This window comes from Chanos chanos, chromosome 1 (assembly GCF_902362185.1).
Source record: "Chanos chanos chromosome 1, fChaCha1.1, whole genome shotgun sequence".
Taxonomy (NCBI): Eukaryota; Metazoa; Chordata; class Actinopteri; order Gonorynchiformes; family Chanidae; genus Chanos; species Chanos chanos.
The window spans coordinates 34,726,936-34,752,817 of NC_044495.1; the positions used below are offsets into that span (position 1 = coordinate 34,726,936).

Consider the following 25,882-nt stretch of genomic DNA (forward strand, 5'->3'; position numbering starts at 1 on the left):
CATACTTACTTACTGAAGGCCTGTGACTTTTAACTTCTTTTTCATTTTTTCTCTCATGCACTGACCTGTCAGATGCTTGATTTGTCTTAGGTGCTCTGTTGAGCTCCACAGAGAAAGTAGATGAACACAAGAATCATGCTGGGAAGGAAGGTAACTGAGGAGATTACAGGGACTGCTTTGTTGGAGAGGCTTAGAAAACCAGGCAAAGATGACACTTGTTCAAATGTGGAAAATATTTAAACTACATTAAGCACTCTGTAATCATAAGCCCACTAGCTGAACAGTAATATACTTTTAGCACATATGACGCTGTAGGTAGGAGAAATGTGAAGGCATATGAGCAATGACATATTGTGCACTGTAATAAACAAAAACATCCTCAGATCTGGCTTTTAAAAAATGATTCATATGCTTTGAAGTTAGCACATATCCAGGCCCTGAAAATTTTTGGTCGTTTCTGGAGACCCCCTTTGACAGTTCTTAGCCTGACGTCCTGTGGTTCACGAGCATACTGGAGATCTGATCCTGATTGAAATAGAAGATTCAATATCTTCCACAAAATCATTATATATGATGGGCACCAGTGCTTTATGATCATGTCCATAAGCCTCATATGACATGTTTCATCTATTATAACAACAGTGTTATGGCTATGTTGACAAATGTGTGTACCATTTCCGTTCCCAAAATCACTCCTGACTAACTTGTCTGAAACTGCTTTTGTAACATCAGCTTAAGAAATGGCTGGGTTTTTGCAATCAATGTTCTATCTTTGACAAATATAAGTAGCAGCAACAACCAATACATTTATTGAAGTTATCAAAGAAAATTTTTGTTGGTAACTCAATGTATGTGTAAGATTTTTACTTTTCTCATATTTTATGAACAATGAAAGGTTCACTATTGATTCAGCCCCTTTATTCTGGTCATGTATGTATGTATGTATGTGTGTGTGTGTGTGTGTGTGTGTGTGTGTGTGTATGTATGTGTATATATACACACACACACACACACACACACACACATATATATATATATACATACACACACACACACACACACACACACACACACACATATATACATATATGTATGCACACATACATACATACACACATACATACACACACACACACACACACACACACATTTATACATATATATATATGAATCCCTTTAAGTTACAGTTCAAGGAAAATTACTGCCTGTGTCTGACGTAGACTAAAACAAAGTCATGTACCATATACATCCACACATATGGAACAGCTTTAATAAGATCTGTATAAATCAATATTATCTATAAAATCAAAATTTTCAAATAGGTACTGATGTATTTTATTAAAATCTGCTGTCTTGAACTCTCTTAAAATCAACAGGAAATCTGTTGGCAGTTAGTATATAAATTAAGGCAAAAAACAAAATAAAAGAAAAAAAAAACAACAAAAAAAAACAGAACATGTATATATCAAATCTAGCACATTCAGTAGAAAAGGAGGAATATGAACGAGTAAAGAATAACTGCAAAACACAGTTTTGAAAAATATCCCTGTTGATAAATTCTACTTATGCTATTTAAGAAATACAACATGTGTCATTTGACAGAATCCTTGAGAAAGTGTTGATATTCATCGTCAATATCCCATTCTCTCCAAAAGATTCTGTTGGTGCATCTGTAGAAAAAAAAAACAAATTCAAGGGAAAATTCGGAGTTTGTCATATAAAAATGCTGTTAATCAAAGGAACTCGTTCACCAAAAATTATTTTAAATTATTCACATCACGAACATATATACAAAAGGGTGTGCAAGGAGACCTTAAATATTAAGCAATATTTTACCTTTCAAACCTTCAATGTATATAATGATTCAATAGAATCAACCAAAATGAGAATATGTCCAAATTTTATTAAATACATTTTTCAAAATTCTTAAGCCTGCATGGTATCCTGTCCTCTGAAATAAAAACCAGAAATTCTTTGTTGGGTTTAAGTCAAGAGTTTGAAATAGCCACCACAAATGGGCATTTTATGGTCAGTTAACCACTTTTGATACTGAGGTATGACTAACATTACTTAGTCTTGCTTCCATCTCCATTTGTGTTCATGACTGTACTGACCCTAATGAAGGAACCCCATAAGATCACAGATCCACAAAACTAATTCACTACTGGAATGAGGTTGTTTTACATGCATGCTACTTCATTACTGTGTCCCAGTGAAACAGGAAACCACTGAAGGCAACAATACACTATCCTAAGATTGAGGTGAACCTAAAGAAGCACATTATTGCAAGATTTTCTCTGGAAAATTTTATATGACAATTATTGTGGTGGTAACAACCGTGACAGTTCTTTGAAAAACATGAAAATCAACTGAAAATTATGATACTGCATTTTATTATGAACTCAAAACTAACACTGTTTATTTCATGTGGCTTTCTTTGCTAATCTTCATTAAGAGCATGAATAATTTCAGAAGTTACAGTAAAATGGGAAAAAACAAGGCCAGATTAAGGTTAGTACAGATAATGAACTTCATTCCTTCACCACGACACAAAAGTTAAAGTGGTTTATGTGAGCTAAATTACATAAACATGTGTATGTCTGCACTTGTTCATAATGATGACGACCAACATGAGAAGGGGAGGTACTTCACCTGTGACGAAAACAGGGAACCGTGCTGAGGCATTTTGGACCTGGAGACGCACTAGACAGGGGAGGTAGTCTGGCTCTGGTCGTGAAATTACATCACATTCATGGTAGGGCAGAACCTCCACAATGCCTGCTTCTTGACAGCATTCCATAAACTGCATCCTATTACCCATCTCTAGATTGGATCTGATGGACAAAGTTACATTTGAAACCAGAACAATTAAAACAAAACTTAATAAATATTTACAAGAGGAAACACTCTCTGTTCCAGATTAAATAATCAGAACTACCAAGATGAAACACAAGTAATGATGAAATATGACAATGAAGTACAAATTACAGTTTCTCAAAACTGTGTTGCCTCATCTTCTTTTCTGTGTTTTCCAAACACACCATGAGGCTGAGGACTGAACATACCGTGCACTCTCTCGAAGCCGGCGACTGTCTCTATAGTGCAGAAACCACTTCCATCTGCCTTTTTTGCTCAACTCCTCCAAGAAGCTCACAATCTTTTTCATGTTGTCTTCAAGGCATTAAAAAAGAATGAAATACAATTGCCAAATCAAGAACAGCACACAGGATAATATTTTGATCATTTCAAATACATTGTCAGAATAGAAGATGTGAAGATGTTGATGGTTAGATACTGTCCAACTAATTTATCCCTCATTAGTCCATAAACTTTGAGAAAAAAGGTTTATATGTTAGTCCATAAAACGGTCACATGTCAATTTTACTGTATATTTCTGAATTTTATTTTATTTTTATTTTATTCAACTTCAGAGCAATCATCCATTTTCTATATGAACACATGACTAATGAGGGAGTGTTTCCCATCTAAAGAACCTCTGTGTCCACATTGACCACTAGGGGGCAGAGAGGCCACTATTTATATCTGCATCTGTATTTGTATTTGCTGATTAAATTATTTGTATTTGCACTTCCATGTAAACTGGAAGTGAGAGAAGTTTGAACTGCAAGTTGTTTGAAGCCAAAAGAAAAGCCTATTTTAGATGTAAATCCATTGCCAGTTGTGGGACATCATGTATGTCTTATCCCATTAATAAAACTAAGAAACTTCCTACTCTGTCCGGGATATATTTGCACACTGTGGGCAAGTTTGGTTACTGTTGTTGGCTCTAACAGGGAGTATTTGCAGGGACACTTCTGATCGTATTTCATTATCAAAACAGATTCATCAGTGAGTTGTAATTTTGAATGAATGTTTAACAAATGTCACCCGTCTTGCTTTTGCTACTTAAGTTTACAATACAACCAGTCCAAAAGCTGACCATATGTACACACACACACACAAATACACACTGGTAATGATTCACTCTCCCCCCTTCATTCTCTTCCTTGTCTTCACGCTGTCACCTCGGATTTGGAAAATGAAATAAACTGTGCTGTAAAGATGGTGTTGCCTGTTAAAATATCTGTTATCCATTTTGGAAGTTGCTATTTGTGTGATTATGAGTAAAGTATTTGGCTACGAGCACACCCCTGCTGACGACTGGGGGGTGCTGTAGGTAGTCGCGGTGGGATGTCTGAGTTTTTGAATTGTGTTGAAACTCATTAAAATCCTCTTTTTGTGTCTTGTAAGTCTGACTAATATGGGTTATTCATCACTAAAATCAACAAATCCAATCTTACCTTTCAAGAGAGTCGTTGCTATGGTTAAAAGTGGTCAATATGGAGTTCAATCAAATAACAAGGAGTTATTGCTGGCGAAGAGGTGAAGCCTATCTACAACGCATTTTCTGCATTTCATGAAACTGACAAAGATTGTGGGAGTGGCCCCTAGGGTGATGGGACCAAAACCTTGTATAACAGCCTAACCTGTGTAATAAAAGAACTGTAATGTTTTCATACTCTGCATTTTAGCAACACAATACCCAACTACAGATTACCATTTTGAACATCAGGATGAATTAACATCTTTGTGCTAGATGTAATCAGCTATTGCACAGGTGTTTACCTGTGACTGTTATTGTCTTGAAAAGAACGTGGTTCATGAGACAAAATGACCATGCAACAGTGGGTAGAGGAACAATTAATTAATAAGTACCCAAACTTAGTGTCTCCAGTGCTGTTCCATCAAACACCACAAAGCCACCTTTGACAAAAAGCTCCTGGTGAGTGAGGTTTACAACATCATCAGGTCGGTCAACGCCAGCAAATAAGACACTGGATGACTTTCTCAATTCAAGCAAGTGAGGGACCTGGTGAAACAAAATTACCGATTACTAGCAAGCACTATTTAAGGACCATTTATTCCTGTTGGTTCATCACCCACTTACCTCGCAAATGTGCTCAGCAATATCTTCATTTCTCAATATGATGAGAAGAGGTGAAGAGGCATTGCTATTAAGGTTGAACTGATGAGGCTCAACTCCTATGTGTCCTTCTGCTTCTAGAATGTCCTGATATATACACAAAAGACTTTTTTGACCTGTGTTCATGTTCAAGTTTTTGTTCTTGACATTATACTCAACTGAATATGATTTCTCTCAGGCAATTTCTTACCCTGGTTTCTTTGAAGAAAGGATCCGCTGATGTCTCCAAGATATAGAACTTATACTTTATCTTGCAAGCCTGCCTCACAACTGAGTTAAGATTATCATGTAGTCTGGCATACATGTCCTTCTTTAGTTGACCACAGACTTCAGCCATCTGACAACTTGTGTGAATAGACTGATCCCATTCATTTTTAGTGCTGTCAGTTTGGCAAGATAAAGCTTTACCAGCACAAACGTCATCCATCATAGCCTTGTGTGACAAAGCACATTCTTTTGTTACAGCGGAGATTGCTGACTGTGCTGCCTCGCTGTTGTCTTCGCAAAATATTCTGCGGAGGCGGAGAGGCATATTTTCATTCTTATCTCTCCTTGTTCCCATCCTCTCTGGCATGTCCACTTTCACCTTAATTTGAGAGAGCTGGGGCACAGACAGATCAAATTTCTCTGAAATGTTCTCCTCATCCAGACAGGAGAAATCAATGGTCACTGGACTATGAGCAGAATCTGCATTTCTGTGACTTTGTACTGTGGTCCCGGAGAAAGTCCGACTGCGTCTGATAATCTGATTCATTTTTTCTGAAAAGATAAGGTGCTCTTGATCCACTGAGGACTGGGTAACGTCGGATGTTAACGGGTATCGATCCTCCCATTTTTGGACAAACTTTCCAAGGCCTTTTTCTGACATGGTTCGGTTTTGCATGCTCATCGATGTATTTTTGGTGGGCTCAGTGGAATAGTTTTGCCGTGTAAACCTGTTACCTCTCCTATCGAACACAGTAACTAGGGATAAGGGAGGAAAATGAGAGACACGATCCACTTCCTTCAAATTGCTCAATGTTTTATGTGCCTTCACTCTGTTGTAGTATGTGTGCCAGTCAAATTCTTGCTTGCTCTCTCTTACATGGGATACAGAAAGTGAAGATGTACTTGCCTCTAATTCCTCAGCTTGATCTCTTCTGAAAGAGCAAGTGTTTTTCATGCTGTAATCTAAAATGTCCCATTCTTGATCATCTGTATCAGGACAGAGGGATACAGCACTTGAGAGAAGTTCTTTACTATAAGGCACATACTGTTCTTGATTCTCCGATTCTTGAATACTTTCAGACATAGGACTAGAACCTGTCTGACAATCAGAAGGATCAGTTTGGTCCTTAGTAACAACTGCCACTGACTTGTGACTCATTTTCTCCAAATTAATTGTGTGACCTCCCTTTCCTTCTGATTGTAATGATGCCATTTCTGTAATGCCACAGGTATTCTTTGACATACCACCAAGAGATGAATCCTCTGAGTCTCTGTCTTGTAGGCAAGTGTCACATGTATTTTTTGGTTTATCTTGGAGGTTAGAGCTATGGGATTCTGACAAAGTCTCTGCATCCTTTGATTTAAGAAACTGCCCTGGAAGATGCCCATTGTAGCATTTTTTGTTGACTGATTCAACATTGCTTTGCTGCTCAAATTCCTTGGATGCCAAACTACTATTGCCACTGTCCCCTTTATCCATGACATTCTCTGTGCAGTATGTGCGACTAGAAGTAGGTTCCTCATCCAAGTCGCAGAATTTTCTGGAGGCGGGTAACACATCTGAGCTCCAGTCGATGTTACTAACAGCTTTGACACTGTCTGCTTGACGAATATCTCTCCCTTCTTGTGCATCTTCACTGCTTATTTCTGAACAGACAGAATCTAAAACAAGCAATCTGTCACTCTCAGCTTGTTCAGTCTTGAAATAAGTCTTACCTTGAACCATTGGGGTTTCACAACTGTTCTCGTTTTCCACTGAGTGTGAATTGTTCATGAAACTTGTCTGGATACACATATCATTTACAACATTTCTAGTGAGATCCTCTTTTGAGGAAAAAGCTCCAGAGTCATTTCTTATAGAGTTAACATCACCTTCACAGCAATTATCCTCTTCTCTGATATTTATGTTTCCAGGATCGTCACCCATTGGTTGAAGTTCTAAATCTGTAGAATTATTCACTTCCAGTATGTTATCAGCCTTGATTAGGGAATCGCCTTCTCGCTCTGCAGAACATACCTCATCTTTGGACTTATTATCACTACAAACATCCTGCTGTGCCCTGCTCTCCAAATCATTCTCATCTTGTCTCTCCACATGTTTGCTGCCCTCAGAATCAATGCCATCACGCACTTCTATCTGTGGCTCTTTAATGTAATTTTTTTCTGGCACTGTCACTAATTCAAGAACAACTTGTTCTGCTGATTTCTTGCCCGCAGTTAAACGACTATCCTGTGCATCCATAATTGTAGAATCAACCTGGTCGAGCGTAGTTGTACATGGTTTCTCTCTGGCGTTATTCTTGTCAGATTCTGCACTGCATGCTTGCTCATCTGAAATGTCAATATCTAGCACCGCAACGGCTGCAGCACCTATATTATTCCCATAGTCTCTGCCACTATGCACTTTGTCTTCAAGCGCCACTTGGAGAACTCTGTTTTCCTGATTGCTTCCACAATTCAGGGGGCTATCATCTTTATACGTATTGTCTGTTGGCGAAGCTCTTAAATCGTTTCCATCATGCTCTGCTGTGCATTGTCCAACTTGTGTCTTGTTCTCATCAGATCCTGCTTTTGACGCATTATTTCTCTTGCTCAGAGGTGTAGCTTTTCTGAGCATCAGTGGCTTACTGGTATGCAGCACCTGATGGAATACAGTTACTGCTTTGGTATCAAAGTTCACTGAAGAGCTGGAGGTCTCATGCGCTCGATGAAATCTACTGCTCTCTTTTTGCTCAGGATCTTGTGAAATCTTGCATTCAGCATTGTGAATGGCTTTTTGAATTTTCAAGAAATCCTTTTCCTTCATACACATGTTTGATGTCTGTTCACACAACTCCATGTAATCAGCATCACTTTCCGAGTGTTTGGTGAAAGAACTTTCAGTGACTCCATCATTTGTAGTGTCTTTCATAACTTTGTCATCAGAAATGCTTTCGTTATCACTATCACCATCGGTTCTTCCATCTGATGAGTCCACTCTACCTCTGTGATCCTGAATAGGAGGGCAAAAAAAGTTATTGATCTGAATGATTAAAATAAAAGAAATTTACTTTCTTCTCCTACATATTAGAGCCTATATTTGACAGTTATTCATCCACGAGCTTACCTGGAGTTTGGGATCCCTCTCAAAAGATGTGAAAAAGACATGTATCCAAAACAACTTTCTGTTAAGATACATATTCATTGTAAAAATGGACAATGAAGTCTGCACTATACTACTTTTTTGTTCTCTTGGATAAATCAGCTTTACTGTGTATCAAAATTTAACTTAATGTACCCCTGAATCCTGTACCTATTAAATACAATGCCCGACAATGCAGCAGGGGAAAAAAGAGGGAAAATCCTGGTGGAAAATCCAGCATGGTAGAAATAAATGTGGATTCGAGCAAGAAAGCATCTGATAATTTTACAGTTTAGCCCTATGTGATGGCAGAACAGCACCATTTTCTGTCCAATCTGATACCAAAGTTCACAAAGAACCAGCAACAGGTGGAAGAGGAATGTTTTCATAAGACCCCAAGTAATCGCAAGCAAAACAACATGATTTCAGCAGTTTCTGTATTTGTTCACCCAATGAGCACAGGACAAAATTTCAATAATCGTCACCGCATAACAGATTTTAATATAGAGAGGTTCAAGGCTTACCATCTGCTTTGTCCGATTTGTGACTTGTTTTGAATGAGGTGCAGAGAGAACATGTTTCCTCCTTGGTAAGTGCTCGGGTCCCGAAAGGAATCCTTCATGTTGATCGTTTCTGTTTTTATTTGAGTCAAGGTCAACATCCACGATCTCACAAGTTTTCAAGGAAAGGTCCAACACCTCAGACTGAACATGCAAAGTCTGAACATCTCTGTCATGCTCAGCACTCAAATCTAAAAGTCCTGTTTCTAGAGGCTGCAAAGCAGGAACAGCAATTGAAGACCTCTCCGAGGAACATTTCTTGAAATTTTGTTCTGTCATGGGAGAGTGGATTACTTCCAGCTCCTGGATCCATGGTACTGTTTCCAGCTCTTCTAGTGGCGGATTGTCTGCGTCAATATGAAAAAACCTTGAGGTGGGTTTGCTGTAGAACAGACCAATCCACATGTGGTAGATCAGATGGACGTCTTCATAGGTGTCTTCAATGTTGAAATCCCATTGGCTATTTAAATTGAGGCAGACAAAAAAAGAAAAAAACACCTGAAGAACTGAAACTGCGGATGGCAGATCACATTATCACTGGTACCGCTGAAACAGACAATGATCACCTATTCTAAAAAACAAAAGGACGAACCAGTTGTAGGAGACCTCCATTTCGGTGTTACAGACTAATCACCCTCAAACCAATGCAGCTTTAAAAGTAAGTTCAATGCTTTCCCAAATTGGAACATTGCTTAAATGAATCAGTCTGAGCTGGTCTTATTTGCCTGATAGACCATTATGAAGGTAAAGGCCCCATTGTAAGTAAGTAAGTAATGAAGTAAGCAAATAAATAAAAACATTTTTGCTTCATGAAATTGCTGATCTTCCCTGGTGCTAATGAATTGTATATTCTTATATATAAAAATATACTGAGAATGATAAAAAGCGTCGATCATACTGTGCAGTGCTTATGTTCATCTCTAAGCAGTGTACTTACTGATTTTAAAACAACAACAACAACAAAGGAAAGACTAGTACATACCCATGTAGAGCCCTTGACACTGTCCTCTCCTTCAGGTCACGGGTAAACTTACTGTCAAAGCTAAAGTCATATTTTTCCTTCCAAGGCTTTGTTACTTGAATGAGACCCTCTTTTTCTGTGATCTGTCTGATGTGGTTGAACTTGGCCTTCCGAGCTTTGACAATGTGAGATGACGGCAGTGACGTGTTCAAGGATGACAGGTTTCTCCACCCATTTTTGCTCCTGTCGTCATGGCACAGCAGGTCAGTGGTGTGATTCCGCAGTATTTGCAGTGACATACCATCTTCACTGTTGTGAGTGGCCGGCTGTATGGTTGGCCCCAGACTCAAGGTGGGATTGGACTCTGCATATCCAGATGAAGGAGCTATCTGATGGGGTACACCTGACAAACCTAACGGCAGAGAGCGGGGCTGTGAGTAAGAATGTTCTTTTGAAATGACCAAAATCAACTCCCCAGTGACCATAAAACCCTCAGGTAAAGGGGATCTTGTAGATGTTTTGTCTTTGGCAGAGGGGCACCGCAACAGAGCATGCAGGACTGACTCAGAGGAGCCACTGTCCTTGACTCTAATGTGTGTTCCACTTTGGCCAGGTTCACTTTCTAGAGGTGAGCTTTGCACTGGCTTGTAACAACTTGCATCGAGGGCCAAATCAGCAAGTAATGTTAGAGCATCTGGGGGCAGACTTGTATGTGCACAATGCCTTTCCTTATTGCAGTTCTTCCCACCAGATCCAATACATATTCCTCCCACCCCATCCCTAGCAGGAGTAGCATTGATTTGTTGGAAATCAGCTTGTTTAATTATTTCACAAGAGGCTGTTGTATCAAAATTGAGGCATCCTGTAAAATAGACAAAATGAGAAGAAACAGAGACTGAGAAACAGCACAGAAAGTTAAACAATGTAATTCTACTAATTAAAAGAAAAACAACATGCATATTATGAATATTTAATTTTCTTTTCCAGCTGACTACTTTGCATTTTTATGAGATGGGCACTGAAGGTGTGTTCACATTATTTTGTTTTTACTGGGCCGCTCCTTCCTCTGTATGCTATCACTCTCATAAGAGTAGAAATTTTTCATACACCTCTGTCTAATGAAACGTAAGAAACCAAGCACACACATCAAGGAGGTGAGGTAATGGTTGCCACAAATGTATTCCACACATACTTGTTTTAGAAGCTGAATCCAGCACTCCACTGACAAGCTTAACAGGGTATTTTATTTAGGACTACGCATGTTTAGTTTAAACAAAAAGACTGCTGGCGTGTTTGTAGTCCATCCACCAAATCAGGGGGGTCACAAAAACCCATTAAAAAGCAGTATGGGCTATGCAGTGTGGAAAGTGTCCTTCGCCAGCTGACTCTCCACCAGAATTCTACAAAAATTCTGACTAAAACATACACCAAATCATTCAAATATCTCTTCAGATCTGTGACTGAAATATTCAATTAATCTTTACCTGCCTAAATCCTAAATACACCCCCATCTCACTAATTTTAAATAATGATAAGGCAGCTTTCCCTGCAGTTCCTTCAACCCTATCCATGTTCTTCTACTCTAGTGATTGTGGTGGTAAATGGAAGAAGCTATTGGTATTTCTCTTTAGGGATTACTCTCATAGTAGTCAGAAGTGCATATTAAAAAACAGTGTAACCTAATTCAAAAAGTGTATTATTGTGGACAAGGAATGCAACTGACCAATCAAAATAAACCATGCCAAAAAACGCATGCCACATTATTGCAGAACAATCAGAACCTTTCACTGTGGCAAGCAAGCACTTGGGCCTGTTAGTTTCCTTTTAGTTTAGTTTCCAAGTTAGTGATCTGAGTCGATCTAAAAGATCAGTATCAGAGCCGAAAAGGCATACATTACTTGATTGATATTGGCCACATTAAGCCCCATCAAACTCTGATCCGTTTTTTTCATTTAAATTACTTTATTGTGCTCTGTTGATGCCAGCTATCGTAGAGGCGATATGAACTGCCAACATCTAAAATCAGCCGCAATGAGGCATGTTTGAAAAAGTTCATGCTAAAAATCAGGACTTTTAAAGTTGAGAATTAAAACACTCCAACAGCCACTTGCAATATTTGCAATGCCAGTGTTTCATGAGGTGGTAGTAGAGCTACTTTCAACAGCACCAATTTGAAAAGACAACTAAAAGTAAAACCTCTAAAGGAATATAATGAATTTGCAAATGTCACTCAGAAAGAAACTGAAACAAACACTTGAGGATATTTTCAAAAGACAAGAAAATTTTCCTTGAAACAGCAACATGGCCAAAAAAAAAAAAGATAAGAAAAAAAGTCACAGAGGTGGTCACTGAATTTATTGCTCTAGATGACCAGCCCATTATCTTTGTTAAATAATACTGATTCTTGCCACCATGGTATGTCATATGCTCTCGAACAGACATACTTGAGCTTAACAATAAGCCCCGTGACCATCTATGAAATTGCATTTTATGTTATTCATTTTTGTGAATGTTTAAGTTGTTTCAATTTTTTGTGGATGTTTAAGCTGCACATCACTTACATCACTTATAAGTGGAAATATTCTTTGGAGTGTTGTTTTTGGGCAGTATTTTTATTTGCAAAAGATTTTTTATAAAAAATTAGTATGTTTACTTTTTGTTAAAATAATGAAACCAATTAAAGAAATGTTGTGATGCAGGCTACTTTCTCATCAGTCAAGCATTCATTCATTTTTTAAGCTGCTTATCCTGATTAGGGTCGCGAGGGGGTGCTGGAGCCTATCCCAGCAACTTTTTAGCAACTGATCTATTTGAAGTGGTCACTGTGCAGCATATTATCTGTGAAAATATCAAGATAGAGCTGGGACTATGTATCAACACATACTCAATATTAAGTGACTCGGACAGGGATTTGGAGCAAAAAAAACCTGATCGGGAAATCCCTAGTTTGAGTGACTAGTCACTGAATTATATTTTATATCATATTTATATTTTTCATATTTCTTACTTTTTTTTGTAAATATGTGCGAGTCTTATATAAATGCACCAGTTGAGGTTGACACAACTGCAATTTCGTTGTGCTTGCACAATGACAATAAAGTTCCTGAATCTTGAAGCGCCCATCAAAAAATCCAAAAACTTTCTAAAATACCTCTTTCAAAGTAACGGTAATCTCAAAACTCTGGAAATACAGCATGTCTCCAAGCCCACTGTACAGCCCACTGAAAATGTGCCCAAAGTGTTTTCACTGATTTTTCTCTGGTATTTATGGATATTAATAATAATGACTAACTTTGTCTCAAAAACACAAGCAAAAGGCTGCCGACAAAACAGTTCTTGTCGGGACCTCTCTGAGGAAAATCAACCAGGAAGAACGAAATATTTCACATACAGAGGAAGAAACATTTTGGGACTTGCTTCAATACACACACACAGCTGAAAAAAACATATTTGCCATGGCACCTCTTGTAACAGCATGCCACAAAATAAATAAAAACACAGACAACATAGAACTACATCAGGTGGTTCAGTTTCATTTTCTGAGACATGTTCATTGACTGATTTTATGAACCATATTAAGCTTAAGCTCCCAAATCTATTCTAGCCTCATAATGCTCAGGAACAAGGTGGGTACATGTCTGAAGTTTAAGACCTGCTCTAACAATCTTATTTGGGGGCATTTTACAGGATTTTGTTTAAAAACTGTTTTTGTTTTTTGTTTTTTTTTACTAAAAATGACTATCATCTTGCTTACGATGTCCATTTATCATTACCCATACTGAGAAAAACAAAAAGTTTCACCAAGTTTTACGTTGTAACCACAGGTCAAGAAAATACCACACATTAACCATTCCTGCCCATTTTTGCACAGCTTTGATATTTTCAGCTGTGACATTACAACAGACACACATGATACATATAGAATCACAAGAACAGAATGACTGTGTGTGTTGATAATGAATAGTAAAAAGAGGAAGGAAACCAAATGGTTTGTGGCATACCACAGCAAATTCCTTTTTGTTCTAGGGCAGCAATGTTGGCCACATGGTTTCTACACATGAATATGATCTAACACACCGCTAAGACGGCTGTATAAACCCGGAGTTTTCAGTTTGCTCATTAAAAAGCTTGTCAGGTATAAATGTGAAGTGTTAGCCATTTTCCTCAATCTGGCCGGCAACTCGCGCCTTTTTTCGACACAGTCCTAAATCTGCTCAGAAAACTTTTGTCAAGATCTCAGACAATGATTAACTGATTCATAGCTTCAGTGCGTAGTTACTACATTTCATTCACCGCCTTAGTTATATAGCGGCGTATTTAAAGATTGAACTCTGCTCTTATCAATAGAGGGGTTAATTACATTGGTCACAAATGGTGAAACCTGCTTGAATGTGTCCTTACACAATCTTGCAGAGGTGCCTGCCTTGGAACAAATACGGTGCATTGCAACTACGTCACTCTGATATATTGATGTGAGCTAGAATAATTCTTGTAGGATACCCATTTTTATTACTCACTCACTCATTATCTAAGCCACATATCCTAATTAGGCTCATGGGCCATATTTATTGGACACCTGCTAAATAAGGGATGTGTACACTTAGCTTCAGCAGGTAAGGCTTATGCTTAAAAACTCGACAAAGAAAACACGGCATTTACAGGTGAAACAGAATTACAGAATAAGGAAACAAGTCTGTGCTTAACCAAAAAGCTCCACAAAGCTTGCAAGCCTGCAAGACCACATGGCTAACTTTTGAGACATCAGTAATATCCTTGAAGAGTACCATTTACACAACACACTGCTCACACTAAAAGAACTAGAAAAGGACAGTCCTGTTGCTGGAGGGTTGCACAAGAACATGTTCATTTCAAATTCATTAGAACCATAACCATATATGTATGTGTGTGTATGTATGTATGTATATATATATATATATATGTGTGTGTGTGTGTGTGTGTGCGTGTGTATATATATGTGTATGTGTGTGTGTGTGTTTGTGTGTATGTGTAGTTGCAATTGGAAATATTCAAGCCCCAAAAGATTGTAAGGATTTACCAATGAAAGTTTTTTTTTTTTTCAAAGAAATAGATTTTGCTTTGGATGACTGCTTTTTCAATTTAGTGATACATAAAATCAACAAAGAAAATGTATGATGTAGTATTTGTGAGTACCAGGATATTTTGTTAATCTAGCCACAATTATTCAACCCCTATATAATATTGCTGTTTCTAAAATCTTCTGCTAGTTGTTATGGCTTATAGTGGAGTTAAAACACAAAGACTTTGGGAACTCGATAATGATCCTTAATTTGCTTCAGCTGTGATGCATATACAAACCCAAGAAGTTATTCAAGGTGAGATGCAATCATGGGTAAGGCTTTCGCAAAAGCTGAAAGAGGAAGTTATTTCACTGCACCTGAAGGGCACTGAGTATAAGAAGATTTCCAAAAAATGTAACATTCCAAGAGACACCACTGGGAGCATTATAAGCAACTTTAAAATGATAGCACAGCTGCAAACCTGCCTGGCATTGAGAGGAAGCCCAAAATTTCATCAAGAGCGCATAACAACTTAATCAGGACAACTAATAAAATCCCCCGTGTTACTGCAAAACAATTACAGGATGATCTGATGAAGGCTGGGACAAGTGCTTCAGTGGGAGCTATAAGACGAGCACTGAATAAACAAGGACTTCATGGCCGGACTCCAAAACGCACAACTACTAGAATATGCCAGGAGGAATTTGGATAGGACTGCAGAGTTTTGGGAGGCAGTTCTATGGACTGATGAAACCAAACTGGAACTGTCTGGACACATGGACCAGCAGTATGTCTGGCATGCGAAAGGCCAGGCTTATGGCCAGAAGAACACCATCCCCACTAGCATCATGGATTCCCAGAAATACCAGACCATTTTAAAGAGGAACGTGATGCCTTCTGCTGGGAAACTGAACCTTAGTGATCATTGGACACTCCAACAAGACAGTGATCCCAAACACACCTCCGAAACAGATCCTGGAATGTGGTGGAGCGGCCTTCTCAGTCCCTGGATTCAAATCCCATTGAAAATCTTCCATGGGATTTAAAGAAGGCAGTTGCAGTATGGAAGCAGTCGAGCATCGATGAGCTGCAGGCTTTTGCCCGTGGAAATGGTCAAAGATTCCAACAGAGAGGTGTTAGAAGCTTGTCAGCACTTACTGAAAACGCTTAATAGAAGTTAAAAAGGCTAAAGGATGCTCCACAAAGTACTGAAGCTGGGGGTTGAATAATAGTGCACATGCACATTTGTGAAGAGTCACATTTTTCATTTGAACTCAAAGTCAATTTATGTTCTCCAAATAACTCAAATATGTATCAATAAATATTCTTTGTTCTTTAATGAGGCTTTTTGTCATTTATTTTCATTAACCTCGATTCATATCACTTTAACGTCTTCTGAAGTGAGGCGGTTGAATATTTCCGATTGCAACAGTGTGTGTGTGTGTGTGTGCGTGCGCACACAAGTGATATGCTGCTAGTGTTGAAAATAGGGGTCGACTGATATGCATTTTTTAGGGCCGATACTGATATGGATATCTAATGGCTTAGGATGGCCGATAGCCAGGATTTGGCCGATATTTGGGCCGATATTCTTTTATCATGTTTGACTGTTGCTATAGCAAAACTACATAAAGGGAATCAGAATGAATTTGTTTGCAAATACCTTCTATGAGAAACAACATGCAATACACAGATCTATACTGCTTTATTGAGTAAATAATTATTCTTTTACAAACTTAAAAGTAGAAAAAATATGTTTATGTAATGTGGAAAAAAACAAAGCACAAATCTTTTGAGCAAACTTACCCACTCAAATCTGAACTGAGTGAACAGAAAATAAATGACCTAAAAGCCCAATATGAGGCCGATACAGATATGGCACAAAAAGGGGCCAATAGTGGCTGATATATCGGCAGAACCGATGTATCGGTCGACTTCTAGTTGACAAGGCTTCGCAAAGCATTCATTTCAACAAGGAACAATAACCATATGCCAGCATAAAAGATAGCATCCCCCATGCACAGGTCCAACTTGACCTCTAAGCCCAGAGACTCCGTCAGAGAGTCAAAGGACAACATTACATTATGACCACTGACTTGCATGCATCTTGAGCTGAATGGACAAAATTAAAAGATGCTTGTAGAACCTCAAACCAAATAAATAAGCAACCCTCAAAAGAGCATAAATACTCAGTTTGCAAAGTGCCAGGATGTGTTTGTGGCTTTTTAGCTTTTCAGTCCACAGGCTGTGTCTAGGCAACAAGCTTATTATGCTTATATTTAATGTAAAAATGCACTCTTGCATCAGTCCCCCTGAATTTTAACTTAAAATTCCAAACACAGTATAATTCTATGATCATTTATTGCAGTATTACACTGTAAGATTACCCTTTTTAACACAAAATAAAAACCTATGGAGGTTTAAAACCTATGGGGACAAAGATGTATCTCTACTAGCCAACTACTTCTACCCAGAGGTCATTGTTTTTGGCTGAATGGAGGTGGTAATACCTGTTGCTCATGACAGGGTAAGTGGCAATTTAAGAGGTCTGTGCTCAGTTTTGTTTGCTTGTCCCTCAGTGTTCAAAATTCTAATAACTTTAATCTTTGCCACTATTTCAGTTGATATCTTTGAGCTAATTCACATATTCATGATTAAAGGACTCAGAGGACTGTGTGAGGATCCCATCTTTGTCAAGCCATCCCCTGCGTCCACTGCGGCAAAGATCTGCTCTTCTACTGACAAATGCTTAGCCAAAGAGGGGGGGTCAGCGCTAACAGAAGACTTAACACAAGGTATTTACTTTCTTTGACCTTTTTCATGTGGATAAGTGTCTGTAAAAGAGTTCACATGGGCACCTCTTTTAGGTACATTTTAATTAACTACCTGAGCATTTTTAGCAAGATTTTATGAGCTTCTGTAGCTCTTTCATTTCAAGGTTGTGGACCTTAATGAAGGTGGACATGATGAACACACACCCTCAAGTGACTCCATTAATGGCCCTCTTCTGTTTGACACAAACAGCACCATCAACAGCACCAGTATTTTCAAAGTAACAGTCATTCATCATTTCAGTTAAGGCACCAAAATCCCTACTTCATCTAAAAAAAGAATCTTCTGACTTTATTTGATACCTATAACGTATACCCAACAGCTGTCTCTGGTATATTTTGCCATTTCTCTGGAGGGCTCATTTGTAAATGGGAACCTCGTCACTGATGTGAAAATGGGCACTCTATCCTTTTTGAAGGACAATATTGCCATGTAGGGATTTGACCTTTAGTTATAATTCAACTGCCTAAGAGTTCATGAAAGCTTTTGAACAGTTTGTAAACATAATATTGTATTTACCTCTGTGATGAACATGATAGAACATACTCGTCAAAGTGAAGGCTTCAGCTATTTCATTATCTATCCAGTGAGGTCTCTGCTTCTGACTGATTTTAAGGAAGCCATTTGGTATTGCTATAAGCACTGTAAGGGCCTCTTTACTGTAGTGCTTGAAGTGCTTCAATGGTACTCTAAAGTACTTCAAGTAGTGCTATGGCTGTTAGTGTTTTGGCTATTAAAAAAAAAATTTGATTAGCGTTTTGACTATTAAAAAAATAATATATTTCTTTGGTTGCATTTCCTTGAGCAGTACGTCAAGGTTTAATTATTAAAATATTTGCCTTACATACTTTGGGATGGCTGTGCACAAGAAAAACAAGTACACTAAACAAAAGAGGGCAGGAGGATGGTTTTGCACAAAAAAGTGCAGAGTAACTTAAAAAGGTGTTATAGTTTGTACAGACAGACTGTGGGTGAGACTGAAGCATGAAGAGGAAGAGATCAGGGCATAGTGAAGAATACACCGAATTCAGTATATCCTGAGGGTTTTTGCAATTTTTGTGTTTCTAGCCAGATATCTGAGAGAAGAGGTGAATTGCAACATATAGCCAAAGAAGAAATAGTCTTTTTAAGACGTGAAGAAGCTTGAGGGGTCAAAGAGCATTAAGTTAGCTTTTTTTTCTGGTTGCAAAGCGAGTAGACAGAATCAGAATCTGTATTAAAAAGCCAAGCAAAACATCTAAAGGCAATCAAATTTTTACCCAGCTAAATTTTTATCACGCTTATTTCTGGACATGAAAACTGCTGTATTATTATGTTGCAAATTAACTGAATGAATAAATAAACTGAGGTAGTCTATAATTGTCTGAGTTTCATTGGGCAACTGTTTACTAGCCTGTTTTGCTAGTTAAGTGTATGGTAATTTTACAAGTGTAAATTCAAGCGTTTGGTAACTTTTTCATTACAAAATTGTTTGTCATTTAAAACTGCTTGGAGTATTAAATAGAGGAGGGTCACAGCAACCAACCTCATCTAAACCTATATACCCAGGACTGGTGATTCTACCTTGAAATCTATAGTGAGCAAGTTGACAAAAACAAAGGCAAAAACAAGTCGGTAAGAATACCATATTGAAAATATGTTTACGGGGTCTTAAAAAATGAATGATTATAAAACTAGTTATTCAGACCCACAATTAAACAGACAATTGTATATAAAAGAATCTCAGTATAATCCTACAATTCTCTTACCGTTCTCTTTTGCAATTTCAAGCTGATTTCTTTGTTGTTCTCTCAGTGGTTTAACCAAATTCACAGGTCTTGTCAACTTCTTGCAATCTTGAACATCTTTCTTCAATTGTACCTCGAGATCAGATCTTCTTTCTGCCTCAACAGTAGGCTCTAACATGCTAAGAACATGCCCTGAACTGTTGGAGAAAGACCCATCTTTATCTTGCCCTTCATTTTGAGCATTTGAGTCAGCTGTTCCCTGTGTGCTGCCCAGACCACCATCACATTTGTTTTTCTTTAATTCTGGTTCCGTGTGATTATCACCGGACCTCTTCCTTCTTGTGAGAATTGTCTTCAGTTTACTTATGGGTATTGATTTATATTCACAATCCTTTTTCTTTTTGCGTTTTTTAGGAGATGGTATTTTAGAGTCTCCGTCTACACACAGGACAGTGTCATTAGAGTGAGAGATTTTTCTCTTTTCTTTTTGAGAATAGTCCATGAGAGTTCCTTGAGGCAACAATGCTCCGTCTGTTTTTCTCAACTGAGCAATTTCCGTGCTTAGCCCAGGAGAGACCTGGCTTTTTGTCTCTGTCTTTAATGGAGAGTGTTGTGTGTCTGATGTATCACCAGGTAAAGGAAAAGGACCTAGTTTCTCTATTAGTGGAGAACGTGAAGTTTCCATTGGGGATCCCTGACAACTTATTGTTTCTTTGGATTTGTCTGGCTCAGGGACAACTTGAGAATCCTTGTATTCTACAGATTCGCTCTCTTGCTTTCCCATCTCAGTAGATTTGCTTTCCTGCTTTTCTGTTTCTGTTGACTGAGAGTGATTTTCTGAAAGTTCGATACCTGTTTCCTGAAGATCATTTTCACTGGTCTTTGCCGTCAGCTTCTCTTTTAATGATTCTATGTCCTGGACCTCTGAGCCATGAGGAACAAAGATCTGACCACAATCTGTAATTATTGTCTTTAAGCCATAGCGATTCCTCAAATTATAACCATCCATTTTCCTTTTTGTTGCACCGGCTATACTTTCTTTGACAGAGATGCTCTCACTTTCCAATGCATTGGATTCTCCGTCATCTATCCTGCCCACATCTGATCTCAAGACCCTCTTCACACTAATATCAAACGTCCAATGTTTTTTACGTCTTGGGAGTGACCTCCAGTCTTTTTTGGGGGGAGTTACTTCTTTTATGTCATTATTTCCAGTTTGAGTTTGAATTTCGGCTGATGATGGTGGTAAACTAGACGACAAATCTTCTGTTTTAAAAACAGGTTCTTTTTGAAAGAGTTTATGCAAACCTTTCTTGTGTCTCTTTTTCCGTCTTCTTTTTGAGTATCTCCGATTTATTATACTAGGTACCTTTGTCTGATTTTCTGTCAAAGGATTCTGATTTGTCTCATAGTCCCCACAGTGAGTATCACTAACTTGCACCGTCAAATTTGGAGACACACCGTCTTCAGTTCCAGTTAAACTGGCATTGATTTCTTTTGGCAGGTCACTTGGTAGGAGAGAGGATGATGAATCAGGCAACTCTGCGAGACCATCAACCTCAGTCACTGTTTCTGCATTACTTGTTTCACAGTTCTCCAAAGCTGTATGTACAGGCTCTTCACTGACCATATCTTCCTGGTTTCCCTGCACCTCTGATTCAGAGGGACTATGTACACAGTGATTATGTTCATCACGGACTGTATTAACTTGGTCCCTCACATCATCTTCTTCCTGCACACTAGCAGAGATGTCTTCAGGAGATGAGAGGCAGTAATACACGTCATCATCTTGATCATCACTTCGTTGTTGTCGGCCTGCAGCAAGAAGCTCTAATGCTCTTGTCATTAGAATTGTGAAGGAACCCGGATGCTCAAGGTATGACTTCAGACATGACCTTGCCTCTGTCGTCCATCTGGGGGATGGTAAAAGTAGAGTGAAACCTTGAGGCACATCATACTGATCTGGAAATATGCTGGCCTCTCTTGTAGGACTGCATGACATTCCTGGGTGAATTAGAGAAGCGTAGTTCTGCAGATGCTGCTCAAAGGTGTTGCAGAGAGCCCCTGACTGAACGGGAGGACATTTCGCAACCTCAGTTTCAGCATAGTTTAGTGCTGGGAGAACCTGAATGATATCTGGTGACAGATCCACCTTTGTCCATCTGCTCTTGGTATCTGCAGACAAAATATTTCTCTTGTTAAACACTTTGGTTACACTGGCCGAGAGTAGCAACAACATAAAACACTGGTCCCAATTTCAAACAGTTTGGAAAAGTGGCTTCCCCAAAAGCAGAGTTTCAAAAGAAGTGTTTAGGAAACCTGAGGAAGTTAACACAAAATCAACATTTACCTCTCTGTATAGCTCTGGATTCTGGAAATATGAACATGCCTTGCAGTGCCTCAGTTTTATTTAACCTTGCATCTAGAAAAACATGGAAACATGTAAACAGGTTGCACATAATCTACTATTAAAAGTACCTTGAAATACAAACCACGTGGGAGGACAAAAACAAATAATAACAGAAACAGAGTAAAACTTATTGAACTACTGACATCTTACCTTCATAAGAGAGAAAGTAAGACGAGTGTAACAGCACAAGAAACCCGTTATCTGTCAACTGTACAACAAGGGCCTGTTGGACAAGAAGAAAATCATCTTAAAAGGAGCAGAACTTCAGTAGGGGGCATACTGAAATAACAAAAGACTGAATCCATTTTCAATATTTCTGAACTTTATCCGCTAATGAGCACACCTGTTTTGTACTGGTCCAAAATTTTGTTCAAGTATTGCTATTACAGGAAGAACAACCAAGCTACTTTAGTTTTTACTTCTAATTTTGCAAAATTTTCCTGTTTATTTTTTTTCCCATGGAATGGGATGCATAAAAAACAAATGAAAACATTCTAATATGTTTCACTTTGAAGCCATAACACAACAAAAAGTATACAATCTGGGGATAAATGTATTGCTCAACAGTGATTTTTCCAGCCTGCAGACTATGTCAGGAAAGGTTACAAAATTCAAGGAGGGAGCTGTATTTCCATTCCCAATACTTAAACAATGTGAGCACCCCCCTGCTCCCACACCACCAACCAACACACACATCCATGTACACCTCCCAAAGGACATTGTTGCAGGACGCCTTAACCATAACGGTGACATTTCTGACTCTACAAATCCATTTTATCCAGTTACCTTCCTTCTCTCCCTACTACAACTATCTTTTTATAACTGTGTATTAGGGGATGGAGAGGGAGGATGGCAGGTTAACAAGGAGGGTGCATTTTGGTCATTTTGCTAACAAGGGTATGGCATCCCCCCTCATACTGCCTACTGGCCTCGGCTTGCCAAAGGCAAGCTACAGCATGTGTATAGTATGCATTGACCGATATGCATTTTTTAGGGTCAATATCGATATCGATATCTAATGGCTTAGGATGGCCAATAGCAAATATTTGGCCGATATTTTGGGCCAATATTCATTTATCACATTTGACTGTTGCAATAGCAAAACTACAAAAAGGGAATCATAATGAGTTTGTTTGCAAATACCTTCTATGAGAAACAACATGCAATATACAGATCTATACTGCTTTTTTGAGTAAATAATTATTCTTTTACAAACTTAAAAGTAGAAAAAATCTGTTTATGTAATGTGGATAAAAACTTGAAAAAAAGAACACTGCTTAAACTAAGAAAGTAGATAAAGTGTTAAGACTAGTATAAACGGTATAGAAAGTACACCCATATGAATTTGCCCTACGGTATGGATTTTGACTATACTGTGCTGACTGGTTGAACCCTCACAGATCTAAAGTGGCAATGACGTAACTACACCAGCAATGCACTAAACCCAAGGTCACTAATAGGTGGACCGTGGTCCGGGTCCAAATCCAGACGCCGTCCTATCCAGACCCAGACCTATGACTGATAAATTACTGAGAATTACTAAATTCTGATGGGAGCATTTCTACGTTAACCAGTGCAGCTTCTCTAGCCTTTACAGCACTGGTTTAACAGCCCAGGTAACTCACAGACCAGTTGCATGTGTTGTAAATCATCTCATGCAATGCTATTCAGCCAATCAAATCTGTGCATTCCGATTAAGCATTGCGACTCGAGTCAGTGAGTGAGATACACACACACACAGTGGAGAGACGACATGAGAGATTAATTTCAGAGAAATAAGTGAGTGAGAGAAAAGTAGCCTAATTTCACATGCCGTGCTCTAAAAAGAGAAAAGTAGACAACGAAAATAGAGCTTTTAATCAAGAATGGACAGATTCTTACGTGTTCATTCTTCCCACGAGAAGTTCAAAACCAGAATGTCTCATATGTTTCGAGACCTTGGTGATTATTAAAAGCGACAATGTGAAGTGCCACTACGAGACAAAGCACATATCTTTTGAGCAAACATACCTACTCAAATCTGAACTGAGGGCACAGAAAATAAATGATCTAAGAGCCCAATATGATCGATCCACCATAATCCTCACTGCCCAACAATGTGCTAATGAATGTTCCCTTGGAGTCGCCTGAATTTTGCGTCAACCTAAAAAAACATTTACTGACGGAGGGGTTGTCAGGGAGTGCATGAGTGCTGTAGCTGAAACCTTACTTGAGGTAAAACAAGAAGAATGCAGTTAAGAGTACAGTAATAGCCACCATGCAGTTTCCGTACCAATGATTTACTCCTTCAGAAGCATTTATATTGAAATTTTAGGAAAAATGAATATATAGGCCTAGTACTCTGTGCTATATATAGCACTATATATATACTGTTACCGTTCTATGCTTCAAATTATACAGTGATATAAATAGGTCATGTCACCCAGCCCTAGTTAATGCATCACATAAAACTTCAATAATCTCAGTTCAGCAGAACCAAGCTGCAATATCGGAAAAAACAATATGAGGAGGCTGATACCAATATGTACCGATAAGTGTCAAAAGGGGCCAATAGTGGCCAATATATTGGCAAAACTGATATATCTGTCGACCTCTAGTGTATAGCTGTGAGTAAAAAAAACAAAAAAACAAAAACAAAAAAACAGAAGCTGACTTACAGAGAGGTTCATTGAATGATTTAAGCACAAGTACTACACTTAATATACAATTTCACAGATAAGAAAACTCTGCTACATTATATTTTTCCATAAAAGCAAATCAGCTGCTGTTATTGGAACTCTCAGCATTCAGCCTTAGAAGTATTACATTGGACAATTATAGTGATTAAATAGTTCTAACAACACTTACTTTTAAGATATCTCTATTCAAGACAACCATGATAGCTGCCCAAGCAGTTAACTTTGCACTCAGTGTTTAGTGCCTCAAATTTCTGAATAACACTGCTGACCTTGTGTTTTTAAGAGAAGTCCTAAAACCTTCAAACACATAACGACACTTTGATTTTGCATGTAAATATATTTTCAAGACTTACAAGATTTTTCTCTTTCATCTCTTGAGAAAGACGAGGGAGCACGGTATCTTCAGCTTCAGAGGAACAAACTTCGTACAGACTGAAATATCTGCCCTCAAGACACACTGAAAGTAAAAATAGCTTCATCAGACACACATGCATAGAAACCATAAAAATGATCACATAACTAGCACACAATTTCAGCTATATCTGATAGAACGTACAAAATATTTCAGGAAGATTTTTTTCTATTTTCAGTTCAGCCTCACGTAGAGCAAACCACAGGTCAGTAAGACAGCCAGAGTTATTCAGAAAATAAGCATATACATTTTAATTACACTAGACTGCAGTTCAAGAAAAACATATTTTGTCAAAAACCCCAACCTGACAAAAAATGCCAATCTGGTTTGCTAGTGGAGCTTGGTCTTATATTATGAAGATCGAATCTAAACATATGTTGCATTTCTCAGATGATGTCGTTCTTTGGCATATGCCAGGTCTTTTGCATGTTGACAGACTGAGAATTTCTTAAATAGTCTAAATGGCTATGGGGAACATGTATTCAGTTTTGAAGACTACGCTCAATAAAAGATTGTAGCTGGTGATCAAAATTGCAATGTAACAAAACATCTGATGCTGAACATTCAAAAATGCCATATGTAAAATCATTGCGTAGAAGGACATTGTCTGTTCTCTAAAACAGAGAGGGCAAATATACTATGCACCACCTACTAGTGAGTATTCATACATACTTTTTTGTGAACATCCCTTTAAACTTATGTCTTCCGTCAGGTAACCAATCATGGCAGTGCACTGGTTGATGGTTTTACTTACATAATTTATTGCACAAGGCCACCACCACCTCTATGTGAGAAATATAAATTGAATCCAGGCATCCCTGATAGCCAAAATGGGCAATCACTAGTCGATATTAGATTGATGGTCAGATGAATATAAACATACCTTCTTCAGTATGTCGGGTTTCAAAGATTGCTTGAGGCAACAACTTTTTCAGGTGTGAAACTCCAATT

The 25,882-nt window shown here is 38.3% G+C and overlaps 1 protein-coding gene across 1 annotated transcript; it reads right to left on the bottom strand.

Moving 5' to 3' along the window:
• Window positions 1-1,194: 1,194 nt before the first annotated feature.
• tasor2 (transcription activation suppressor family member 2) lies at window positions 1,195-24,898 on the bottom strand. Its single transcript, XM_030773109.1, has 12 exons — window positions 24,873-24,898; window positions 21,992-22,064; window positions 21,782-21,853; window positions 19,453-21,606; window positions 9,855-10,695; window positions 8,837-9,332; window positions 5,175-8,183; window positions 4,949-5,071; window positions 4,717-4,870; window positions 3,066-3,171; window positions 2,653-2,834; window positions 1,195-1,670 (listed from the first exon to the last, which is right to left on the bottom strand). The coding sequence occupies exons 1-12, from the start codon at window positions 24,888-24,890 to the stop codon at window positions 1,573-1,575; spliced, it is 7,326 nt and encodes a 2,441-aa protein (XP_030628969.1). The 5' UTR covers window positions 24,891-24,898; the 3' UTR covers window positions 1,195-1,572.
• Window positions 24,899-25,882: the final 984 nt, after the last annotated feature.

Excerpts from the sequence above, each read along its gene's own strand:
- tasor2 (XM_030773109.1), bottom strand. Across the intron at positions 5,072-5,174 it reads CTTTCTTCAAAGAAACCAGG|GACATTCTAGAAGCAGAAGG; the intron begins GTAAGAAATTGC and ends TGTATATATCAG. Across the intron at positions 2,835-3,065 it reads CGGCTTCGAGAGAGTGCACG|ATCCAATCTAGAGATGGGTA; the intron begins GTATGTTCAGTC and ends TTTGTCCATCAG.